At 39.8% G+C, this 18,873-nt stretch overlaps 1 protein-coding gene across 7 annotated transcripts in view; it reads left to right on the forward strand.

Annotated features, from left to right (window-relative positions):
- Positions 1-18,873, forward strand: part of CSGALNACT2 (chondroitin sulfate N-acetylgalactosaminyltransferase 2) — a 51,602-nt gene that overhangs the window by 15,795 nt on the left and 16,934 nt on the right. For 3 of the 7 annotated variants that reach the window (XM_073353253.1, XM_073353252.1, XM_073353258.1), the window contains 2 exons: positions 9,911-10,055; positions 13,609-14,860. In XM_073353253.1, the coding sequence (XP_073209354.1) occupies positions 14,206-14,860 (655 nt within the window). In that variant the 5' untranslated portion in view covers positions 9,911-10,055; positions 13,609-14,205. The remainder of the gene's footprint in view (positions 1-9,910; positions 10,056-13,608; positions 14,861-18,873) is intronic. The other 4 variants (XM_073353256.1, XM_073353257.1, XM_073353255.1 and 1 more) reach the window with 2 other exon arrangements.

Genomic DNA, 18,873 nt, shown 5'->3' on the forward strand with positions numbered 1-18,873 from the left:
TCAAGTCCCACTTTTAGGCTGCACTGTGATTCACAAAACTCCTGCCTAAAGTCACTCTGTACCTATATTTTCAGAGTAGAAGTTCCTTCAGTGCCTACATTTTTTGCCTTTGATCACACAATCTGTTGCCTCACTCTGGAGGCCTGTCTTCCACCAAAGCTTAAGAGCAATTCATGAACCAGGAAAGAAGCGTTCAGCCATGTAAGTCATGTGTGTGGTCTGATTCAAAGTGGGAAGCTTCTGAGTGCACCTACAGGGTTGGGTCTTATTCTAAATATGGCAGCTGGACGTGGTGGTGGAGGTATCCACCTTAAGTTTTAGCCCAGAGGTTAGAGCACTCACCTGGGATGAGGGAGACCCATGCTCAGTTGCCCCTGCAGGCAGAAGGGGAGAAATGATCTCTGTGGGGTCTCCCACCACTCAGGTGAGCCCTGTAACCACTGAGCTGTGGGATATTCCGATGTGGGGTTCCTTCAGTCTCTCCTGTTGAAACTGTTCCATTGTGGATAAATAATGAATTATTGGAGCAGGGACCTGGACCATGGGTCTTCCACCTCCCAGGTAGGTGCCCTGAGCACCTATTACAGAGTAATTACCTCTCTTTTTTGGCCCAGTGTCACTTTCCTTATTTATCATCAGTGGAACAGTTTTAACAGGAGAGAGAGAGTCCCCTAGCTCAGTGGCTAGAGCACTCATCTTGGACCTGGAGATCTAGGTTGAATTCCTCCCTCCAGCAGAGGCGGAGAAAGGATCTGAACAGGATCTGGCACTGGGATAAAAGTTATGAGGTGTGTACTACCACCCTACTCTGGCTCCCTGTGTAGAGTTAGGTGCCTGATTAAGTCATTCTCATAAGAAACACCTGAGGCACCCAAGCTACCTAACTCCAAGAATGCTGGCTTTTTGTGAATTGCTTTCTGAGCCACTTGTCTCTCCCAATTTATTATATAGGGAATCTAGGCACCTAACTCAGGTTTTATGAATCAGTGTTGTTCCTGTTTCCTAGGCACCCAAAAAGTTAGGCCTTGTTACGCTGAGCATCACAATGCCTGAGCCCCTTTGTGATTCTAGGTCTTTGTTACAGTGTAATTTAACTATCGTTGTGTGACTGATGGGCAGAATCCTATTATCTCCACCATAAATGTGAGCAACATCTCTCTTGCCCTCTGAAGGATAATCTACACTAGAAGCAATGGTGCAGCTGCACTGATGCAGCTGCACTGATGCAGCTGCGCCACTGTAGCATATCTGGTGAAGATGCTCTATGTCAAAGGGAGAGAGCTCTCCCGCTGGCATAATAAAACCAACTTCACACAGCTACTGCCTCTTACGGATGGGAGAGGCTCTTCCACCAACCTAGCACTGTCCACAGTGGCGCTTAGGTCAGTGTAACTTACGTCTCTTAGGGGGTGGCTTCTTCACACCTTTGAGCGACATAAGTTATGTCAACATAACCTGTAGTGCAGATAAGCCCTGAGTCAGTTTCACTCTGCTTCTGGTCAGAATACGTTACATGCAGGAATTAGAGATGCAGGCAACAACTGTTACTACTGTTGCTTAGGTTCTCAAGGGTGGTTGGAAGGGTACTGTTTAGATTAAAACACCATTCCCTTCCTTTGACTGTCAGTTGGTGGTGGATTGCCTGAGAATTTGATTTTAACATAGTCTTCATTGCAGGTGACTCTTTCCTCACTTGAGGCTGTTAAGTATATGCTTCTCTTTCCTAAGAGACTCAGTTGCAGAATACCACTGATTTCCAAATATAGCCATTATGTAACATTGCTTTCTCTGCTTTCTTTGTTGTTTGAACGGTATTGTACATGGAGTTGCTCTGTAATTTTTGAATATTGTATGTTGACCTGGATACTGTGACGTTTACTCTATGAAGATATTGGTTTAGTCTGTAAGAAAACAAGCAGGAAGGACACAATGTCTTAAGATAAGCCACCTCATGGTAAACACTAAAGGTTTGTTATGGGACAATTGGAGAGTCCATGGCTCTGAGGCTGATGGCTTGACCTGTTATGGAGCCTTGCAAACCTTGTTTTGCCACACAGGTTGAATGGTGGGAATTGGAAGATCAAAAGGATTATAGCAGTTAAAAAGACTGTCTGTTTAGAGAGGGATTTGGTTGTTGGAAAGCTGGTCATACTGAGACAGGCACTCACTGGGGCATCTGAAGAAGGTGTACCCGCCATCATAGGATGGCAGAGCTTTAGGAAGGGTGTGTATGTGTACACTTTTGCTTTAAACTCCCTTTTCTCTCATGTTATGCTTTGTTCCTACTGTTAAAGAGTGCTTTGGTTTTAAGGAGGTTGTCTGTGACCAGTAATGACTAGACTCCTGAGGAAAGAATAGCAGGTGCTGAACTCCATGGGACCTGCTGGTGAGCATAATTGACAGAGGACTGTAGACCCTGGTCTGGTCTGAAAGAGGGAGAATTGCCGCTTTCTACCCTAGGTGATGTAAAGCCATATGGCCTGGTGCCTAAGGGAGTCCATTCACAGTCTAGAGAAGGGAAAGAGGTGCAGCTTAACCTGTAACCATGACACTGACCATCAACAGCAAGAAGGGAACAATGTGAAGAGTAATGTTGGAGGAAATCTGTACCAGGTTTCCTAGTGGATGAGAGAGGTAACAAAAAACTGCCAGCACTTGTCCTATGGCAGAAAATAAGAATCAGCATAAATCCCTGATTTCAGGAGAATTATGTAGCAGTACCTATGGGAGTGTCTAAATATGAAACCTGAGACTTGTGTAAAATGTCCATTTTTCTTCTGGCAAAAATAGTTTTTTGCTGTGCACAAGGCAGAATTTTACAGTAGGAATCACTTTGAAATTCACTATTTGCAATGAGACAATACATACTGGGGGGATTTTGTGTGTGTGAGAGATTATGGTTTTGTTTTGTGTTTGGAGTCTGGCCTTTTTTTTTTTTTTGAGAAGTGAAGTAAATCCACAGAACGTTGTGCAGTTTCAAAAAGTGTAGCATTCTTACCACTGTCTTTTATGATTGAATAATTTATCAGTCAGTCTTTATTTTGCCAAGCAACTGCATTTTTCTACACAATTTAATATGAGGGATTGAGAAGTATACTTTTTCAGCAGTTATCTCTTACAGATTTGCTCTGGCTCTTAATTTTAGACTCTTCATAAGATATAAAATTGGCCTTATATGAATCTTGTGGCTTGTGGCTCTTAAAATGTTTTCAATTAAAAACTAAGTTACTTAATGTTACTGTCTTCTGTAGTCATAGTGTGAAAGCTTCTTAACCTCCTCATATCAACGTGCCCCCTGCTGACCAGCAGTGCGTCAGCCTCTGCACTCTTGTGGGGCTCATGACTAGGGTAGAAATGAGCAATGTCTTTTTAAGGTCAATTTAGTACTTATGAAAGAAGCCAGATTGACAGCCCTGGAGACAAAAGTTCTTTATAAACTAGGCTATTAGATCATCATGAGTAAAGCTTGTTGTTGGTCATGCTGCTGTGGATGGTTATGGAATCCATGACTATTACTTTAAGGGGTGGAGGGAAGTAAATATCCCTCAGGCATGCTATTAGACAAATGTGGCGTAGATGCTATGGCTACTCAATGAGGCTGAGAATGATCTTTTAAGGAGCGCAGTCGGTTTTGAGTCAGATGTGTCATAGCGTGGAGCTGATTACTTCTGTGTCCTGATCCTCTCTGGAAGTCGCAGTTGCCAAGATCTCTGCTTTCGGTCAGACTTCCTGTTTGTCTCTTCCATATCTGCAGCCCTAGAGGAGAGGAGTCTCCATAGTAACTGTCCAGTTATATCTGTGACTCTTCTGATTTACCAAAATTGTAACTCTAACTTTATTTGTTCTTCCTGTGATTGTCAAGGTTTTTCCCACAACAAAGAACCCACCTGGTCACCTGGTTCGTGAATTTATAGGCCAATGGGTTTGTGAGAAATGGGACTGTGACTGCAAGTAAAATAAATCCTTGTAGCTGTGATCTGGCTTCAGATGAAGGATACACGGATTTAAAAGTATCAAGTGTTAGTGATCATTAGTTCAGTGACAAAATGAAATTATGGACCCTCAGGCCTAAGCTCTTATGGTCTTGAGATAGTTGCTTGTGTGACCTCCATTTACTACTTCCTTTTCTATGCTTTCTCTGCATTTTTACTGATTTTTAACATCTCTACAAAAGAAGAAAAGGAGAACTACTCCAGCACAAAAACTCAGGCTTCAAAGTGAAATTGACCAGACCTGTGCGAAACTGAAAATCGGTCTGTAGCCAACATTGACTCAAGGTCTTCTGTGAGAGTTTGTAATACTATTTAACCCCATCACTGTTAGTGCTGCCTTTCTGTGGATATCAGTTAAGCTAAAGGTGCATTCCAGGATTAGGCTGCCAGGTTTTTTTTACCCTTGTAATGGTCCTACAGTCACTACAAAGTGTTATTTTCAGTAGTTTATAACTTTTTTCCTTCTCTACATTAATAACTTCAGTTTTTACTAAGAATATTTCTCTTCCTCAGCGGGAAGAATTAAAATTCACTGTCATCTGTTTATAACAGATCTCAAGCTGTACTCCTCATTTTCTTGTTGTGATCTTCTGTGGGTGGACCACTGAACTCTGCTGGCCAAGTAGAAGCTTTGACCCAAATTAAGGGCTTTATACAAATCCCACTGAAGTTAACAAGAGCCTTTCCATTAACTTAAAAAGGCTTTGGATCAACTGTTAAATCCCTATAAACCTGTATCATTTGAATTAAGGTGGTGCTGCAACACAATGCTGAAATACAGCCTTTCTTGAAACTCTGTCAAATAGCTATTGGGTATTGAGTGTGGACAAGCCCTTTATGGAGAAATTAGTTGTAGATAAGGTAGCTTCTTCTCCCTCCTCCCCCTTTTTGGTGCATTAAAATTATCTGTAGCTGAAGAAACCAGCTCACTTTAGAAAACTACTGCAATGAGTCACAAAACATCTGGAAGTTAAGACTCTGAAGTGTATAGTTTCTCTAATGATCAGCAAGCATTCCTTGTAGAATCAGTATGAATTTGGTGGGAAATAGGGTAATATAACATGTTCAAGAGACGTTACTAAGATTTGTACCCTTTGTACGTGAATTGCCAAGAAAAACAGTTGTAAAAATGAAATGTTAATTTTGTGGTATCTCTTGGGTAGAGTTAAGGTCCTACCTAGGATGTGAAATTACTGTAAATTTGCCTTTAAACTGAGTCATAGATTCGCAAAAGCAGCCAAACCACAGGATCATCTGTAGATTACAGAAAAGGAAAATACTGAAGTGGAATATATGAAAATAAGTATGTGCAGACACAACTCAAAATAGAATAAAAATATACAGAATTAGGTCATTACTATAAGCATAAAAATGCCTCCTCTTTAGGAAAGCCACTTTTCTATTCTTCACAACAAGGGACCAAACCGGAATGCTAATGTAACAAAAACAGAAGTGTTTTGAATTAGCATTTTAGTTTGTTTCCTTGTGCGTGGAGAATAAATGATCTCTTTTGTAAACAGCAGAAACACTTCTATATTTGAATATATGAAATGCAGTAGGAATAACAAAGTTATTTCTATATATCCTAACATTTTTGGTAACATTGTGTGTACCTCGGATGTTTCCTTTTCGGAGGCACGATAGTCATTCTTCTAAATCAAATGAATTTCTGTCAGCCAGAATAAAAGACTTTTCGTGTGTGAAATCTCAACATGCAAAATTCCAGGATGTAGAAAGTCAGCCTTTAAACAAGGTCATGCTCAAAATACCATATTTTCCAGATAATCTTGTTATACCATAGCTTTCTCCAGATATTTAAAAAAATAAATGTTGTTTTCAAGGGCAGCGACTTACTTTTCCAATGTTGTGATGCTCTCCGCACCTTCACCCATCTCTAGAATTATATAGTGCAGGCCATCACCCTCCACTTAAAGCACAAGGTTTGGAAAAACTACCTGCAAGTCTGAAACTGATGTGAAAGACGACTTCTGATCACTAGTAGGATCCGGGAGCTGTACTTCATGAGAAAGTGAGCACAATCATCCTCAGTCTCTTGGGAAGTGGTACTGAATACCCATCAGGGTGCCATCCCTGCACCCAGCATGAAGAATTTGTATTTCATATCAGGGCTGACTAGCAAAAATATGTAACTTTATTCTCTCATCACCCTGCCTTCCTGGGGCAGAGTTCTCCATATCTTTATCCCTTGGTGGGACAGGACTTCAAAGGATCCCACTTGTTGTTCTCTCTTCTCCTTCTTTTTGGGGGGGGGGGGGGGAAGCAAGGTAGGCAACATGCTTACCTCTGCTGTTGCTGCCAGAGAAAGTTGTGATCAGTAGTAGTGACAAAAACTCAATCCTTTAGCTCCTTCAGGCAGGTGAGGAAAAAGAGACTCCAATCTCTTTCAGTCCTTGACACAGGACAAGATTCTAAAGGAGCAGTAGAGTGAGGATGAGAAGACGTGATGCGAGAAGTCTGGGTTTCTGGCTATCTGACTTAATCCTGTGACTAGTAGGTGTCTAGTAAACCTTTCAAGTCTTTTATCCAGTACAAAATTCTTTTTAAAGGCAGTATATGTAAAAGGTGAGATTCTTACAGTAACATTAGTTTGGCTACTCTGCATATAGCTAGTATTTTCTGTTCTATTAAATTTTCAAATTTAAATGTATACTATTTAAAAAGTACCAAATGTCCAATATGTCTGAGTTGGCATTGCTGTAGAAACAGAAATATTTATATTTTCTGCCTCTTCAATTTTAACTGTGCAACCTGATAAGTTGCATGTAATTTCTCTTTTTTTAAAGAGCGGGGCAGTAGTGATGGAAAAGTTGGCATTTATAGGGACATAATTGAATGTGGCTTTTCACATCACATATAAATAGGGTAGGGATGTTTTTACATGGCAGCAACATGTGATGGATGCAAGACCTATCTCTTGGCAAAAGCTTTTACCTCCTAGTAACAACTTAGAATTGGTATTGTTTCTCGTGGTTAGGTGGCATTGAGGAGGAGGTGGGAAACAAAATAGAGGGGAAAGAATTGAGTGTAGGCATCTGACTAAAGGAATTCAGGTGAAGTTTCCTTTATAGACCATGGTGCAGTCTGTATGCAGTCTTAATGCACTGCATTAGAAATAAGTAAGATAGATTTATTATTATTGCAACTGTAGTGGTACTTCTGATCAGAGTGCTTCATAAAACAGAGGTTTGTTGTTATGTACACAGAGAAGGTGCTAGTAGATGTGGCTCAAGAATATGCAGCGTTTGTACTTGTACACTACAGGTGGGTTTGTGTTAGCTCTTCACATGAAGATCTTAACAGTGCTGACCATTGTCATATATATATCTGGCCACAATAGATAGAAGCTTCCTTCACAAATAGTTCAACCGGTCATACTTTTATTTCACCCATTACTGTCCTATCTGTGTACCTCACAATCTCTCTACTGTATTTTTCTCTCTCCTCACCTCTGTGAGCTAGGGAAGTACTACAAAGTAAAAATCCTTAAATCAGACTCTGATTTGTCAAGCAGCGTTCGTCTAACTTTGCCTATCTGTTATTTTGATTATCATTTATGGAAATATTTTGTGTGTGTGTGAATGAAATAGACATTTGCTGATTAAATACCTAATCCTTCCAAGCCTGTTTATAGATCACACTTTATCAAAGGATTTTATAGCAAGTTGCAAATGTTATCCCATTTTAAGCTAGACACTAAATGACTGACCAAGCATCCTTCAGTTGACCACTCCAGCTATTTGCCAATACCCAATGACAGTTGATTAGGCCCATTAACCCCGTGACCGTCTTTGTAATTGCCAATGGCTTGACTCTTTCCCTTGCCCTTGGGGCACTTCTGTAACTTCCTCATTTTTCCCAAAGGCATAACAATAACTTAGATGTTCTCATCACTTTCCTTTTAATAATTAAAGTTTTCATTCATAGATTGAAAATGGTGCCTAATGTTTGTAGTATCACTTTCTTTCCCCACTTATATACTTATGTAAATGCTTCAGAAGACAGAAGTTCAAACATTAACCTCTGTGCCCCAAATCCCACTGGCTGTGGGATTTAGACCCTTAATTCTTTTCCAGGAAAAAAAAAATTGTCCCTCCAGCCCCTTTCAATCCCCAAAAATGGATTGCCATGTTGACTGAATTATCAACACTCTGCCCGTTACTCAAAGAGCATGAAATGCTGCCATTGCTGCGATAGTCACCGTTCTGGATGGGAAAGTCAGGTATGACGGAGAAGGAGACTCAGGTTTGGCATTACCGAATCTGTTTTGACTCCGCTACAGCCTGATCTTTACTTGTTGTAAGTAGACTAAGCCTGTGAGTGCCAGTTTTGCCTAACCAGGTTCAGGTGTCTGCAGCTTTTCCACTGAACTAATGCCTTTCTGTATACAATACTTAACTGGGTTTTTTAATACTTGTGCTTTAAGAAAACCTAAAATTCATTAGCTAGCAAATGTGTTTCCAATGCTTATTTTGCTGTAAAATTCAGAAGGAAATGGGAAAGGATCATTTATAAAATCAATATAATTTTCTGTTAAAGAAAGGTTGGATGTCAGTGTTACATCACTCCGTGTCCTGGTTTTGCACTGCAGACTGGCTTTTTCTTTCTGCCTTGACTGACCAAATCTGGACTCTGGTCAATAGTTTGAGGACACATCTGGTATTAATCATATTTATAGACACGTGATTGTATTTATGTAATATTTTATTCGTAAAATGTTCCAGACATTTTTCATTCATTTTCCCTTCTTAAGGACTTAACCTGGGTTTAATTACCTGAATTTACTGTGTTATAGATGTTTGTTTATATATTGTGTATTAAATTGTTCAGTAATGACACATTCAAAAAATGTCTGTATTAGATAGCTTTTGCCTTCGATCCATCTTTTCCTTCAACCTCTCTAATTTGTTCCTTAGCTAAATATTATTAGGCATTGATTGTGGCAACAGGAAGTGGGTAACAGGACCACTCATATACATGTACACTTCAATCAGACCACTCCTGTGCATGAAGTTCAGTACTTGCACGATCAGGGGACCATAGTCTCTTACTCGAAATTCTGGGTGGCTTGATGCTCTAATGTAGATTCGGTAGAACAGGCATATTTGAAATCCCAGGTGATATTATGTATAGCTACAGGCGTGGTCTGTGCACAGAATTGAGATGGAAGAATTCCAGGCTTTGGCTCTGGTTCCGACTTTGTGCCCTTGGGCAAGTCACTTAATCTTTCAGCCATACTTATCACATTTGGGAATAGGTGTAACAGTGTATATAGAAATAGTGTGGGATCTATGTGGTAGGGTTGGATAAATATTGACTTAATAGTTATTTCCACTGTACATCAAATGTGCAGAATGTGGCGTGCCATAAAGACTTGATTAGTGAGAGTTTGAGAAGACTGCATCTCTGACAGATGCCAAAATTGTGGGTCATTCCTGTCATCGCAAATAATGTAATGGTGTAACCATTTCCCCCCTGCAATCTTTTCTTTTAATTATTTACATATTAAAACTAAATTGATATTCAAGTCTGGGTACTTAGGTGAAGTTCCACTTAAGTACCCCAGACAACGGTTTCACAATGTGGTCAAGAGGGAAATGCAGTTAATTGCCCTTTTTTGGTGATGTGGGGGAGCCCTGAGGGTGCTATCTGAAAACAGGACTAAAATCCCTTTAATGCTCTTGGGAGACACAAATCTTGAATTGAAAGGCCTAACATGTCTTTCTATATTCCCTGCAGTAGGAAAGAGGCTTACTTAGGACATAATCTTTTGAGCACTTGGTGAGAATTGTGGGAAGCTCCTACAGTTCATGTATGCCCAGAGAAAGGTGGTCAGACCTGTTGGGATGACTGATGATGTGCTCAAATTTTGTGTCTGTCTGTCTCTCTCTTCTCCAAAGATAGAGGGTGGAAAAGTCTTGCAAAAATTAAAAGGAAGAACAAAGGAGGAATGCCTGATTCTTGCGCAGATTGCAGCATACCTGAATGCCCCCAAGACAGTCAGCCCAGGATCTCAAAAAATGGATGTCTATAACTTACAATATAGTAAGTTTCCTTTATTTTTTAACAATCCTTTCACATTCTTCACTCTTGCCAGTGGCTTCTTCCATGAACCATTTCTCCCTCTTGTTCCTCCCTGCCCTTCCTTCCCCCTCATCTTAAATTCTCTCCTTCACCTGGTCTTCTCTGCATTCACATTCTCTTCAAAGTCCCTCCTTAGCCCATTTTGTACAAAAGGTCACTAAACCCTAGTTTTCTTCCCCCCAAAGAAATGTTGGCTGCCCAAGCTACCACACCATGGAAAATAAACCTTCCTAGCAAATATCATGGAAACTGTGTGTGCAACTCACTCAGAAGTTGGAATATCTTACTACTTGTTGCTGTTTTTTTCTTTTACCTGTTCATTTTGTGTTGAAACAGCTCTTTGGGTCCACACTCTTGTTTCACACTATTCTATGGTGTGTCTAGCACACTGTTGTTGGTGCTGTCAAAATAATAGCTGAGGTATTGGCCAAGGATAAATCTGAGTCAATTGGGGAACGCATAAAGCCTATTCAAATGAATATAAATTGCACTTGCAGATAAGAAAAAGCACAAGTAATTTAATAAGCTTAAAGATTTGCCAATAAAGTTGTATGCGCTGTGGAACTTCCATAGGCTGTGAGCATTCTCCTTGCATTCCTCCAACCCTCCCCCAAGCTCCCTGTGTGCCACCCTCCCACACTTTTCTATTGCAGGGACTCCTACCAACTCTTCCCATTTCCTTCCTCACACCATGGGCTCTGTCTCCATTCCCAATACCATTGACCCTGATTATCCCCCCCCCCCCAGCAGTGGCCCCTCCTTACTCTCCCCATCCCCTCTCCAGGTGTTCTGTGTGCATCTTCGTTCCCCCTTCCCCTTATGCCTGGATCTGTGTGCCCTATGTTCCTCCTCTTTCCCCTTCCCCCACTCTTCTTTGGGTTTTTGCATTCCCTATAACCACCACTCACCCCCAGTCCTCTGTTTCCCCACCGCTACTGCCCCTTCAACCCACTAAGGCTTTCTTATTGCCTGTAGCCCAGACGAACAGAAGTCTCCTTACACAGCAAGCTAAGTTTCAGAATAGCAGCCGTGTTCGCCTGTATCCGCAAAAGGAAAAGGAGGACTTGTGGCAACTTGTTAGTCTCTAAGGTGCCACAAGTCCTCCTTTTCTTCTTACAGCAAGGAAGTTGCTGCCCCTGTTATGCATAGGTTGCAGAGAGACTTCTCTGCCTACAGTGCCAGGTAGTCTGTGGGCCCTGATATTCCTGTGAATCAGGCTTTTCCAGTAGTCTGATTTGCACCAAAATCAGTGTGGTTGCACCCACGGATGCCTTGAATATGCTCCAAAATATTGGATTGATCAGATTTTGAATGCTGCATCTATCTCATTACAGACAAACAGATGCCATTGAGTTTAATGTAATGGCTTTGTTTGAGTGGTCAGAAACCCAGATCTATTTCATTTAGACCTTGCCTGAGAAACTATATTTGTGTAACTTTAACCTTTAGATCTTTAGCACTTGAGTATGTTGATAAGTAAATTGTCTCTCAAAGGATATTAGATGCAAATAAGGGTAATCAGAAATGCAAGTTATGTTCAAACAGTGAGATTACCTTAAATTTATTTTTTTAGTAGGGCTGTCAAGCAACTAAAAAAAAATTAATCACGATTAATCGTGTGATTAATCTCACTGTTAAACAACAATAGAATACCATTTATTTAAATTTTTTTGGATGTTTTCTACATTTTCAGATCTGTTTATTTCAATTACAACACAGAATGTAAAGTGTACAGTGCTTACTTTGTTTATTTTTGATTACAAGTATTTGCACTGTAAAAAAACAAAAGAAATAGTATTTTTCAATTCACTTAATACAAGTACTGTAGTGCAATCTCTTTATCATGAAAGTTGAACTTATAAATGTAGAATTATGTACAACAAAATGCATTCAAAAATAAAACAATCTAAAATTTTAGGGCCTGCAAGTCCACTCAGTACTACTTCTTGTTCAGCCAATCACTCAAACACATTTGTTTACATTTGCACGAGATAATGCTGCCTGCTTCTTGTTTACAATGTTACCTGAAAGTGAGAACAGGCATTCTCATGGCACTGTTGTAGCCAGCATTGCAAGATATTTACGTGTCAGATGTGCTAAAGATTCATATGTCCCATCATGCTTCAACCACCCTTCCAGGGGACATGTATCCATGCTGATGACTGATTCTGCTCGATAACAATCCAAAGCAGTGCAGACTGACACCTGTTCATTTTCATTATCTCAGATGCCACCAGCAGAAGGTTGTTTTTTGGTGCGTTGTTTGGGTTCTGTAGTTTTTGCATCGGAGTGTTGCTCTTGACTTTTGAAAGCATGCTCCACACCTCGTCCCTCTCAGATTTTGGAAGGCACTTTAGATTCTTAAACCTTGGGTCGAGTCCTGTAGCTATTTTTAGAAATCTCACATTGGTATCTTCTTTGCATTTTGTGAATTCTGCAGTGAAAGTGTTCTTAAAATGAACAACGTGTGCTGGGTCATCATCTGAGACTGCTATAACATGAAATATATGGTAGAATGCAGGTAAAACATCAGGAGACATACAATTCTCCCCCAAGGAGTCAGTCACAAATTTATTTAACACATTTTTTTTTAACGAGTGTCATCAGCATGGAAGCATGTCCTCTGGAATGGTGGCCGAAGTATGAAGGGGCATACCAATGTTTAGCATATTTGGCATGTAAGTACCTTGCTGTGCCAGCTACAAAAGTACCATGCAAATGCCTGTTCTCACTTTCTGATGATACTGTAAACAAGAAGAGGGCAGCATTATCTCCTGTAAAGGTAAACGTGTTTGTCTTAGCAATTGAGTGGATTTGTAGGCTCTGAAGTTTTACATTGTTTTGTTTGAGTGCAGTTATGTAACAAAATCTACATTTGTAAGTTGCACTATCACAACATTGCACTACACATACTCTGAGGTGAACGGAAAAATACTATTTCTTTTGTTTATCATTTTTACAGTGCAAATATTTGTAGTAAAAAATAGTATACACTTTGATTTCGATTACAACACAGAATACAATATACATGAAAATGTAGAAAAACATCCAAAATATTTAATAAATTTTAATGGCATTCTATTGTTTAACAGCGCGATTAAAACTGCAATTAATTGCAGTTAATTTTTTTTTGAGTTAATCGCATGAGTTAACAGCGATTAATCGACAGCCCTATTTTTTTTGTACTACTTTCAGAAAAAATCAACCATGATGATTAGGGAAGCTCTTCAGACATGATGCAATAGGACTGGAAAAGAATTCTTGTAACTTAACTGCTTGAAAAAGTTGTTTCATTCAGCTATTCTTATTAGTATGCTCCAGACAGTTCCATAGGAAATAAATCAGTCATGTGTAACACTGTGGAAAGTACTATAGGTTTTTACAAATCCAAAAAAAAAAAAAAACTTTTGCAATCCATCATGGCTACATTTTTGGATGTTAATGTTTCGTTCATGTGTTTTCCAGCTGCCTGGCTGCTTTATAGTTCTAATATGCACCTTTCATTTAATTTTAGATTCTGCCTTGGTATTGCTGACTCAAACCACAGAAGCCCAAAGAAGGGGGGAAGTGGAATAAAATACTCAAGAGTGCCAGAGGAAAATATCAAACTGTCCAATGAAAACTACTGTTACTAAGGTGTAGATTGCTCCTGCAGTGTATAAATGTGTGTGTGCAAAAAAGCTGTGCATCAAAAGCCTACCAATCCTAGTATTTGCCAGGTTTCTTCATTGAGAAAAACTTCAGACTAAAAACCTTAACTCTTCTTTTTAAGAAACAAACAAAAACAGGAAAAGAGTCAGCAAGTATTCACAATATTTCTGTCTTTTGGTCAAGTCACCAGAATATTATGAGAATTCTATTTGATGGTGTAAACTGCATTTCTCCTTTTCATCATGGAAGTTATAGTAACTTTAGACTTTGTCTCTGCAATATCAAATGAGGAAGACAAATGTTGAACGTAACTTTTTTTTTTGGCTGACATAACTTTGGTGTGACTGTTTAAAAAAAAAATCATGGTTTCATTCCTTTTTTAAGTCTTTGTTGGGATGCTCTTGGAAAGGTATGAAAAAGAAAATCAGCTTTTTGGAGGGGGACTCGAAATCTGATAAGAATGCCCAGAAGGGGTTTAATATTTCAAGCCAGGACCCGTTGGCTATGGGTGGGTCTTGCCTTGCTATTCAGTTTAATGTTGTTCGTGTACCTGCTTGAGTGTGCTCCACAAACAGATGGAAATGGATCTCTGCCTGGCGTTATAGGGGAGAACTTGGGTAAAGAACATTACCAAGCTCTTCTACAGGAACAAGAGGAACACTATCAAACCCGGGCTACTAGTCTGAAGCGTCAGATTGCTCAGCTGAAACAAGAGCTTCAGGAAATGAGCGATAAGCTGAAATTGCTGCAGGAAAAAAAGAGCCCAAGAGTCAATGGCATGGGCTACCAAGGCACCAAAGAACAAGCATCCAATGATCTCCTAGAGTTTCTTCATTCCCAAATTGACAAGGCTGAGGTGAGCATTGGCGCCAAGCTACCGAGTGAATATGGTGTCATTCCTTTTGAAAGCTTTACCTCTATGAAAGTGTTCCAGTTGGAGATGGGGCTCACTCGACACCCAGAGGAGAAACCTGTTAGAAAGGATAAGCGAGATGAGTTGGTGGAAGTTATTGAGGCTGGCCTAGAGGTAATCAATAATCCGGATGAAGAAGATGGACAAGATGATGATGGAGTAGGAGAGAGACCGCTTTATAATGAAAATGATTTCATAGAAGGTACCGTAAAACCTTATTTAATAACTTATGTATTTCCCAATCAGCTGCACAGAATGTCATAATACACTATGAATAATTGCAAAGGAATATATAGTTGTAAAAGAAAATTAATAGCATTTTTCCATGTCTTTATAGTTTTGATATCTACTCTAATATGAAAGGAATACTTGTGGCACCTTAGAGACTAACCAATTCATTTGAGCATAAGCTTTCGTGAGCTACAGCTCACTTCATCGGTGAAGTGAAGTCACTTCCGATGAAGTGAGCTGTAGCTCACGAAAGCTTATGCTCAAATAAATTGGTTAGTCTCTAAGGTGCCACAAGTACTCCTTTTCTTTTTGCGAATACAGACTAACACGGCTGTTACTCTGAAACCTACTCTAATATGTAGTACTTCTGCTGCACTAAGAAAAACCTTAGACCTGGTTTGCCTGTTGTAATAGAATCTGTTTCATAATATTGCACAATACCATGCACTGAAAGGGGGTGGGGGGAGTAATGATTTCAGTGGAGATATTTTACTATAGCAAGCAGACAAAACAAGCTGTGTCTGTTTCAATTTTAACAGTTGGATCTCTTATCGTTGAAGATCATTTTACGTATTTTGTGCTGATGTAGATCTAAAATGCTACCTAATACTGAGGAGGAGCTTTCAGAAGCACATAGAGCCCAACTTGAAGGTCATGAGACTTGATTGCCTAGCTTCCCTTTCTGCCTTTGAAAATCTCCATTTAACTTTGTCCCTTTGTATCCTAGTTATGACTAGTTAACTATAAACTGCATGTTGGTGAAGAGGGCTATATTAATGTCACAATGCAAACTAGTTATTCATATTTAAAACATTGGCACATGCACCTGTGTTGGGGGAAGAGTGGTATTTATAGAGTACCTTATCTTTGTTAGACTATTTGGTTGCTGAGTATCTAGGGCAGGGGTCGGCAAACTTTTTGGCCCGAGGGCCACATCAGGGTACAAAACTGTATGGAGGGCTGGGTAGGGGAAGGCTGTTCTCTCCCCCCCTCCCCCAAACAGCCTGGCCCCCACTCCCTATTCACCCCTTCCCACTTCCCAACCTCCCGTCCCCTGACTGCCCCCTGGGACTCCCTAGCCAACCTCCTCACCTCTGTGTGCGCTGCTGCCACCCCCTTACCATGCTGTTCAGAGTGGTAGGAGCTCACAACGTGGCGAGCTGAGGCTGCATGAGGGGGGGGGGGGGGCAGCGGGGGAGGGGCCAGGAGCGAGCCTCCTGGGCCAGGATGGTCCTGCGGGCCGCAGTTTGCCCACTTCTAATCTAGGGGTAGATCTTCAGGGGGCATAAAATAGCACAGCTCCATTAGTCAGTGAATCTATGCAGAGTTAAACCAGCTCAGGATCTTTCCTGATGTGCAAAACCTGAAACCAGATTATTCAAACATACGACTTTTAAAATGCTGGCATTTGTTAAATTCTCAGAATCCCAGGGGTAGGGGAGAGAAGATGAATGTTATTTCAGCTGTAAAACATTGAAGCAATGATATATGAACATTGCTTTCTCAAGGCTGATGTACTGAAAAGGTACAGTGACCACTGTTTCTCTAGAATTCAGTCTTGAAGGTACTCGATACTAAAATGTAATTCTGATGGAAATATTAAGATTTTTTTTACACAGGCTTACAGTATTAAATGCAGTACATATTGCCAGAAAGTGTCAGAAGGGCACAATGCTTTCGAGTAATTCTTATATTTTCAAGCACATCAAAATCTGCGTAGTGATGTATGATGCATAGTTAAGCAAATATATACGTGAGAATGCTACACAGTCCTTGAAATAGTTTACTTTTTTTAGTCAGATGACTTAATCGGCTCCAAAATGAGTTTGCTTCTCACTAATGGAATAGTGCAGTGGTCTTTTGCCTTAACAGTACTCTATTGAAACTTCCAAGTAAAGTTCCTTTGTTATCTTGGGGGGGAGGAGTAGAAATGCATCTAAAGTATAGCTCTAAAGCCAGTCAATGCAGCATTGGACTTTAAAGTTTTTCCCCTGAAAGCATATTTCAGTTTGCCTAGAGACAGACATTCTCACAATGTCATTTTACAATTCTGTTTTTCTTTTAAATTACTATAATGTGCAGTGGCTTTCCCCTCATACATATTGTGTGCACTTCAGTATGTCTTTGCAGCTGTTTAAATTGTAGCTTTTCTTTTAGCCACTTCTAATGACTATAAGCCTCTGAGAAAGCTAGAAGACATGGTGCCTTATGAAACAAAGTTCTTCTCCTCCCTTCATCTCTTTACCCCAGATAAATTGACAATTAGTTCCTAAATAACATCTTTCTCTTTGGAAATTGAACTCATTTCCTCTGTGGTCAAGACCGTGTTTTATGACTTGGATTACAGGAATCACATAGTAGTGAATAATGGTTAAGTGAAAATATTTTTGTGCTGTAGGTCATCAGGATATGTTAGTTACTAGCCACAGTAATATAACATTGTTTCCTTTCAACCAGAGATAGTACCTATACAAGTCATCCTATGGTTTCCTAGGCATGTGAAAATAGCATTGGCAGACTTGAGAAACGTTTTGGACAGCTGAAGAGAAATTTTCTTTGAGCATTAACTGTTTTGACTTCAAATTTCAGAGCTAAATCTTTCATTTTTAATGTTTTGTCCCTTTCAAGGACTTCAGTCTTTTACTTTATAACTTGTCATTTTGTTGATGGAAGCGTGGTTAGAAAGCTGCTGCCATTATGTTTGGAAAATACAGTGCTCCCTTATAACATCCATCATAAGCGCTCAGGCTTAAGCTGTCAGACCTCATTGTCCCTGTCCTAAAATCATAGTAAATGCTTTTAATGTCTGCCTAGAAATGGTATCCCAAGAACAAAGTTTCTCTGTGAAGATTTTAACCACTTTATTTAAATTGGCTTTAATGCGCCATTCTGTATTGACAAATATTTTGGCACCTAAACTGATGTATCATCATCAACAGTTGAACTCCAGTCTAAGATTCTAATGAGATATTTAGAACCAGAAACTAAAATTGAAGCAGATTGGACCAGATGACTGGGAAACTGATATTTGATAGTATGGAAGTTCTGAAAACAATAGAACTGATTACTTTAAGTTTAAGGGAAACCAAATGGCTTTGTAGTGTCTATTTCAGCCCCACTGAGTTACTAAGATGGAGTAGACAGACCGAATTTAAAGAAAAACCTAATTTTACAAGCATAATTATACCAAAATGACCCAAATGAAACAGGAAAAAAAGCACTCTTACTGTGGAGTAAGTGTCCACGCAGGGAGTTTATAGTGGTATAACTTTCTGTGTAGACAAGAGCTTCTTCTTTTGCAGCTATCTTAACTTTTTCCTAAACTTCTGTTTATGAAGTATCACTTCTTTAATTTTTGAGCCCTGCTTTCTCTCATGTGCTTCCGGATATGCACATAGTGGACATTTAATTTTACATGTTTGCTCAGGTCTCTTTAATAAGGCTTCAAAGTCTCAGCTTTCTCAGCCCATTGCCATTTCCCTTACTACCATCTTTTCTTTCCCCTCACCCCTTGAACTTGTACTGAATTTTTTTTCCAACCTAGCTTTTTTAAATCTGAGGTACAGTGGTAAATAATCAAGAAATGAAAACAATCATCATGTTTTACAACTGTCAAATCTCAGTTCCTGTTGCATCTTGGGGCATATCTACATGAGGACACCCAGGGACAGTCATAGTTCATTAAATAAGGGTTGAATTTAAAATGCATTAACTAAAAGCACATTAAAGCCTTGTGAACGCTGTCATTCTGAGTTAAGCTGAAGTGAACTAAGGCCAGTTTAATTCACTTCCAAAGGGAATTAAGCTAAGGCAACTTTACTTCTGAATGAGCTCATCTACACAGCTGTAATGCACTTTAAAAATGCATTTTAAATTCAACTCGTTAGTTAATTCAGCATTAATTTTCCCGAGTGTCACCATGTAGATATGTCCTTTTCCTCACTGGGGCAGGAGGGGAGGGTGTGTGGGAGTGTGTGTGTGTGT

This window comes from Lepidochelys kempii, chromosome 7 (assembly GCF_965140285.1).
Source record: "Lepidochelys kempii isolate rLepKem1 chromosome 7, rLepKem1.hap1, whole genome shotgun sequence".
Taxonomy (NCBI): domain Eukaryota; kingdom Metazoa; phylum Chordata; order Testudines; family Cheloniidae; genus Lepidochelys; species Lepidochelys kempii.